This window comes from Aegilops tauschii, chromosome 2 (assembly GCF_002575655.3).
Source record: "Aegilops tauschii subsp. strangulata cultivar AL8/78 chromosome 2, Aet v6.0, whole genome shotgun sequence".
Lineage (NCBI taxonomy): Eukaryota > Viridiplantae > Streptophyta > Magnoliopsida > Poales > Poaceae > Aegilops > Aegilops tauschii.
In genome coordinates, this window is record NC_053036.3 from 648,810,361 (window position 1) to 648,817,976 (window position 7,616).

A 7,616-nucleotide genomic window follows, 5' to 3' on the forward strand; every position below is an offset into this window, starting at 1 on the left:
GCCCGAGGATGATTGGCTCGCCGGTGGCAGGCCCACCAGTAAGTCCCTCCGATTTTCCACAAGGAATCAATATGTGTATATCCTGTAGTTTCAAATTGCCGGCAATAGCCCCGCTATAGCTGTTTGTGCATGTTGCCGCTATTTGATTTCATGTACAATTTGCCGCTATAGCCTCGCTATAGCCCGCTATAGCTGTTTTTAAGCTGCCGCTATATACCATAGCCTGCTATTTAAAACATTGGTATATCCTCCTCATTTCCTCGTTGTATCTGTACGAACGTGATATTGAGCTAGGCAAGCTAACGTGTGTTGTCCCCGCAAAAAAAAAAGGCTAACGTGTGTTGCAAGTAGGGAAGATAGATAGTCAGTCTTGCACACCAATATAACGGCGGCGGTAAAGCTAGATAGCTACTTGATCAGCTGACAGAGACTGATGACTGATGCGGAGCGACAGACAACCGAAATATGCTACTGCATGGATTTGTGAGTGGGGGTGGTCGCTAATTAGCTAACTTAGATCATATGACATCTTCTTCCTAGCCGACCAAATCGACAGCCACCACCCCCCGGCTAGCCGGGTAGCCACCCCCACGCGCAATCCAAGGCTTTTCACTAGAAGAGATCGATTATCCCGGCCCCGGCCTGCCCTCTCTCACTAACCTGTCACTGTCAGTGCAAAAAATCGACTGGTGGATGTGATCAGCCAGGGATATGCGTGCTTCCAATCCAGTGCTTTCTGGGTTATATAAATAGGGCTCCAATCAGGCTTCCCTGGTTACCAACCTCATTCTTACTTAGTACTACTGCAATTGCAATTGAGCGCCTCACAAGAACTACAGTCTGGTTCCCCTGCTGCTACCTCGTTCCCCAGCTGCTTAGTTGCATCTTTTTCTTCATCTTCTCCACGGTTTGGTGAGTCCCCACACTATGACTAATATGGTTCTATTTGTATATACTCCTATGTACTTTGCATGTCAATTATTTTGTTTGGTCGAGGACAGCCAGCGAGTTCTGTACACAACGGTAGCTATTCATGAGTCATGGCCAACCGATGAGCCCGGCTACTTTTAGTGCAGTGTGGTGTGGTACCACCAGCTAGCTAGTACGTACATCCATGTATAGCTAGCATATGCTACTATACCGGTAGAGAAGGGGACAATATGCACTTGCATGCTAAAGTGACCACACCATATTCCTGCTGCTACTCCTCATAGACTCATACTGGTACGTACTCCGCGTTGAGTTTGAATTGAGGTTGAAATTCGTCTCTGCAACCATAGTCCTGCTCAATGGATCGACGTACCTCCGAAACCATATTCCTCGGCTGGTACTCATAGTACATCGATGCAGTCGAGCTGAGCCTGAAAAAATTCGTCTCTGCGAGGCCTGCACGTACACACCTGTAGTTCAGTCCTCTAGTCCACCACAAAATTGACCAGAGACCCAATCTTGTCTCTCTAACCGTAGTCCAGGTACATGTCCAGTACCAGTAGGCCGGCGCAGAAAAATGATGGAAACTACACGGAGAGAGGTGGTGGTGGATGTGTGGAGGGGAGACTAATCCTGAAGTGCACTCAAAGAAACATGCTGGCTTTGCATTCATGCCCCTAAAACCTTCACTCTCACAGCTCCTATAGGCAGCATCCACTGCAGGTCCTTTTCGTTCCTCTTTTCTCTTCTATCTTCTTCCATTCCCAACCTAGATTACACTACGCGCATAAATCCATGCCATCAAGTGCTTGCAATCAGCCTAGATTACAATTGAACTCTGTCCTCAGAAAATGGACCCAGGACATGATTGCAGTGCACTAATAGTAGATAGAGAGACAGATTTGGTGTGGGCTATATAGCCATCTAGAGCTAGACTACAATATAAATAGCAGTTCATAGGAGCGTGCGCGTCCGTGTGCTCTGCTCTGCTTGATGTCAAGCGTCTGTGGTCACCTCTCATTCCAGTGAGTGCAGCAGCCATGATGCTTTTCTATATCTCTAGCTATCTATAAAGATCTTCTTCACCTTCTTTGGTCCACACGCATACAACATAGATGCACGATCCATCGATCGGTGAACAAGCTAGCACCATTTTTGCCCCTCTCTGAAGAACAACTGTGGCCTCCACACATGCATCTACTAGTAGTAAGTTGAAAAGGTTGTGCGCATGATTTCAGTTTCGAAGACATCAAGCTAGCTTGCTACCAGGCAGGAAGGTAGATGCTAGCAATGGACCAGCACAACCATCAGGAGGAGTCGTGTGTCCCGCCGGGGTTCAGGTTCCACCCCACTGAGGAGGAGCTGGTGGGGTACTACCTCGCCAGGAAGGTGGCTGCCCAAAAGATCGACCTCGACATCATCCAGGAGGTTGATCTCTACCGGATCGAGCCATGGGACCTCCAAGGTACTACTCATCTGAATTTTCGCACTTCATTTTGTAATTTTTATTACTCCCTCTGTTCCAAAATACTTGTCGTGGTTTTAGTACACAGTGTTCTAGTGAGGTGGTGATTCAAGTTGAATATTAACGATAATGGATGGTGCAGAGAGGTGCGGCGGCGGCAGGGGAGGACGGGGAGCGCGTCAGGTGGCGGCGGAGGACGAGCAGTCGTCGGAGTGGTACTTCTTTAGCTTCAAGGATCGCAAGTACCCCAGCGGCACGCGCACCAACCGCGCCACGGCGGCCGGGTTCTGGAAGGCCACCGGCAGGGACAAACCCGTGACATCGTCCAGCAGCCGAGGGGTCATCGGCATGAGGAAGACGCTGGTGTTCTACAGGGGCCGTGCACCCAACGGTAGGAAGACTGACTGGATCATCCACGAGTATCGCCTGCAGACCAGCGAGCACGCGCCCACCCAGGTACGCAATTCTCCACTTCTTCTTCCTCTGCTTCTTCTTGAGAATTTGGCGTTGATGATCAAGGTGGCATGCAGGAGGAAGGCTGGGTGGTGTGCCGGGCGTTCCAGAAGCCAACCCCGAACCAGAGGCCGTCGTACATCTTCCCGGCATACGCCGCCGCTCCGGGCCTCGGGGGCTACTACGAGGCGCGGCCATGGCTGCACGGCCAAGGCGGCGACCTCCATTACCTGCAAAGCGCCACATGCGCTGCCGGAGCCGGCGGCCTCGGCTTCCCCGGCCAGGGCATCCAGTACTCTGACGACCTGCTGGAGTCCAAGCAGAGTCTCTTCGGCAACATCCCGCAGCTCATCGAGAGCCCACCGACGACCACCGCCGTTGCTGGTGGCGGCGACGCGGGCTATGATGTCGTGCAGCAGGGACAGGCAGCGGCCGGCATCGACTGGAACTTCCTGGACAGCCTGCTATCCACGTCGCAGCTGCACCTACAGCAGTGAAGTAGAGTTAGCAGACATACCGAAGCAGCATCGATTTCATTGTATACATGATTTTCTAATAATTAGTACTATCATTGAGTACAGATAGTAGATGATGTCCATGCGCATCTGTTGCACTGGACACTTGTACCTAGATAGACTACTCTGTTCCACTTACCGAGTCCATGTGTTTTACTGTAGGCCACTCTGTTCCACTTACTGAATATATGTGTTTCACTGTAGGCTACTCTGTTTCACTTACTAATTTTCAGAGACAGTTGATTTATCGTCCGCATGATTTTCTAATAATAGTCCACTCTGTTTCACTCAATGAATTTCTTGAACAGCTCATCATCATCACTAAGTGTACGTATATGTGTTTCACACAATGAAGAACCTTTCATTTGGCCATACGCGTGAGATAATTTTGATTGATCTGTGTGGACCGTTCACGAATGGTTAATTAAATGTGTGATGTGCCCACGGGGATTAGTTAACATCGTTCAAGCGCGATAGTGAGTTGATTAATTGAGTCTCCCTGTCAATCATCTCTTCTGATGTAATTAAATTTACGCGTCATGGGATTGTTTGAGTCACAATTAACTTGAGACAGATGGATGGGTCTCCTACTCCCCATCGAGTACACATCGAGTTATCGATATAGTCAACAAACTAACAGGGACTTGCACTACCTAGATTAGTACATATCTCGAGTACATACTGTTGCTTGTGGCTGTTGTATAATGCTGATCATTAAAATGTTCTTTTCTGAACGGGGTCAATCCGTTCGCGAATCCTTACGAGATCGATGGAATACCTACTAAACAGAAAGGAAGTGGGCCTGGTAATAACGAATTCCGCTTCATTAACTTAAAAAAAGTCGTATTTCTGAATTATGATAAAATACGGGAAATAAAACAAACGTGTAGGTATTCCTTTGAAACTTATTGATGGGAGTTTCTATCGTGTGGCAATGGTATTTCGAAAATAAGCCACTAATAACAAATCCTCTTTTCATGTTGCAACATCACTAATTATCGTGCTATGTTGTGCGTAGGCCGTTGACATTATCGTCGTCGCCATCCCCATTACTACTTTGTGGGGCAATATTCACAAATATTTTTTTGAAGTGAATTGAGAGTAGCTATACTTGACATGGATGCTCACATTTTTTTTTTCATTTTATTCCATGCTATCGATACTATTTATATAGTGGTACCCTGTGTGCATCAATTGCAAGGTATCTGTGGCAACTTCATCAATCTCAAAGTCTACCAACTCAATCTGTCGAAGGTGCTCATAGGGTTGGGTATGTCCGTATGTGTGCATGTGTTTTGTAAGCATCTACGTATGTACTATGTTTCTCAACCGAATGTATCTTGCCAAAATGAAATACATGCCACACTGTTTGAAATTTATGTGGAGACATACATTTTTATTGCCTTCTTCCCCATAAGTATACATGCAATCATATCTACTGAAAAAAATATTCTTCATGTCTCGCAAAATTCTTATTGTGGTGTAAGACAAAAGATATTATAAAAACTCAAACTATTTCAAAAACACAACAAAGAAAAATATGACACACCACAGTTATCTGCCACAATTTCTTGCTATTAGGTGCAACAATCTGCAAGTGCTTAAAGTTGTTCTTGTGCTATGTCATGCATGATAATAATTTGTGTGTGCAAATCACCAAATTGGAGTATAATGTTTACCATGGACATCAAAACACTTCATTATACTATGTTTATCATGGACCATTTTGAAAGTGATACATTGAGAAAATGTAAATGTAAATGGAACATGTTATTAAAAAAATTGCATAAGAGATTGCGCATTTTGATAGCCGTAGAAACTTATCGCTTTCTTTAATTGCACTTACATTTGGAAACAGTTGGATATGCTTAAGGATAACACTAGTCTGTAGAGTGACTACCTCTCGTCACCCTCTGTGCAACGCCTTGTAAACGTACCACATATATAAATATATTCGGGTGGGGACCCCCCCCCCCCCTCCACTCCGGGGTCCATTTAAAGACATTCTAGGTTTTTGGGTCCTAGGTTGTTTTTCGATGGCAAGAACAAAAGCATAGCATGTATGGATCAACTACAATAAGCTTGGCAAGATTGCATATCATGATAAGAATCTGCCAGAAATATTTTATAGCAAAAGTAGAGCAAGATTGTGTCATGCTATGGCACTCCATAATTGCAAGCAATTTCAGTAATGGATCAATTACAACAATAGCTACAAAACATACTTACTGAGAATCTCCAAAATATGCATGGATCTCTCTGTAGCATCAAGTTTACATGGCAACAAAATAACAGCAGACAAGGACTTAGAGAAATCACTAAGTCCCTGAAATCAGAAATATTACGGGGCCTACTTTGCATGCTTGTGCTAGTCACCACAGAGATCACAAAAATATATGGCATAAACCCTTGGAAAGATGGCATGGCATACTTCAAAACACATGTAGAGCTCAAGCCCATAAGATGTACAGATTAAAAGATACAAAAATGACAAATCTCCAAGTTCTGCTAAGAACCAGAGAATAACAGCAACTAGCCCTCTTCCAACAGAGATTTGGGCATCAAGATGACCTGTAATGAACATTGTGCAATTGAACAAAATGTAGAGCATCACGAGGCGAACAATTTGACATATTACACGCGCGAATCGGCACTACATGCAAGAAGTGGTGCGATGATGAACAAAGGCATATTGCTGTAAAAATTCCAGACTTGGAAATATTTGGGGGGGCGGGGGGGGGGGTACGAGAAAGTCAACGCCGGAGCGTATGGATCTGGATCGACCTCGGGCTCGAGCTGCCGACGGCGGCGGCGATGGGGGTCGACGACGGCGAGGTAGGGGACGGCGGGGCCCAGCGCCGGCGGGATCCGGGCGAGGGCGGCGGGCTCCGCTCGGGCAGGGACGCGGCACGGGCGGCGGGACCCCCGAGGCGCGGCGGCTGCAGTGGCGAGCTCGCTGGAGCGCGGTTTGCCGGCGCGGCGGCGGAACGCCGGCGGGTCGCGCGGGGAAGGAGGCGGCGGGATCCTCGAGGCAGGCGCGGTGGGCGGCGGCGGCGTGGGCCGGGAGGGCCGCGGGTGGGCCGACGGGCCTCGACGGCGGCGACGAACGGCGACGTGCCACGTGGCGGCGGTGGCGCGGGCGGACACGTCCGGCTCCGCCCGGACGTGTCCGGCGGCGGAGAGGGACGAGGGTTAGGGTTGGACTGCGATTGTATTTCGGGATGACCACATATTTATAGGTAGAAGGAGCTAGGAGGCTCCAAATGAGGTGCGGTTTTTGCCCACGCGATCGTGATCGAACGACCTAGAGCATGGAAGAGAGTTTGGTGGGTTTTGGGCTGGTTTTTGAGGGGGGGTTTTGCTGGACACTCAAATGGACTTTGCGGATGCCCGGTTAACCGTTGGAGTACCAAACGACCTCCAAATGGAACGAAACTTGACCGGTAGTCTCCGGGTGGTATAATAAAGCCACTTGACAAGCCTCGGTCCATTCCGAGAAAGTTTGACACACGCACACGAAAGAAAACAAGAGGGGTGCACCGGAGGAGATAGGAGCGCCAGATTGGAAAACGGACAACGGGGAAAATGCTCGGATGCATGAGACGAACACGTATGCGAACGCAATGCACATGATGACATGATATGAAATGCATGACATGAACAAAATGCATAAACGAAAAACAAAACCCGACAACGGAGGGAAAATCATAACACATAGCCGGAAATGGCAAGAGTCGGAGTTACAAATATGGCAAGTTACATCCGGGGTGTTACAACACTCCACCACTACGAGAGGATCTCGTCCCGAGATCTAGGACTGAAAGAACTCCGGATATTCGGAACGGAGGTGGTCCTCGCGTTCCCAGGTGGCTTCCCGGTCGGAATGGTGCGACCACTTCACTTTCAGGAATTTGATTGACTTGTTGCGAGTCTTGCGCTCAGTTTCTTCAAGAATAGCAACGGGGTGCTCATGATAAGACAAATCTTCTTGGAGGTCAATCTCTTCGAAGTTGATAGTGCGCTTAGGCGTCTTGAAGCACTTGCGGAGCTGTGACACGTGGAACACATCGTGCACGTTCGCGAAGTTGGAAGGAAGCTCAAGTTGATAGGCGAGGTCGCCTCTTTTACCAATGATCTTGAAAGGACTCACGTATCTAGGGGCAAGCTTCCCTTTGATACCGAAGCGACGAGTGCCTTTCATCGGAGAGACGCAGAGGTAGACATGGTCTCCGATCTCGAAAGCCAAATCACGA

At 48.0% G+C, this 7,616-nt stretch overlaps 1 protein-coding gene across 3 annotated transcripts; it reads left to right on the forward strand.

Moving 5' to 3' along the window:
• Positions 1-773: 773 nt before the first annotated feature.
• On the forward strand, positions 774-3,650 carry LOC109769816 (NAC domain-containing protein 30). Of its 3 annotated transcripts, none has more exons than XM_020328527.3 (4): positions 774-912; positions 2,169-2,395; positions 2,538-2,851; positions 2,926-3,650. In XM_020328527.3, the coding sequence occupies exons 2-4, from the start codon at positions 2,212-2,214 to the stop codon at positions 3,343-3,345; spliced, it is 918 nt and encodes a 305-aa protein (XP_020184116.1). In that variant the 5' UTR covers positions 774-912; positions 2,169-2,211; the 3' UTR covers positions 3,346-3,650. The 3 variants fall into 3 exon arrangements, with proteins under 3 accessions (XP_020184116.1, XP_073365504.1, XP_020184117.1); XM_020328528.4 differs by lacking the exon at positions 774-912 and adding an exon at positions 1,767-1,955; XM_073509403.1 differs by lacking the exon at positions 774-912 and having other exon boundaries at positions 1,131-2,395.
• Positions 3,651-7,616: the final 3,966 nt, after the last annotated feature.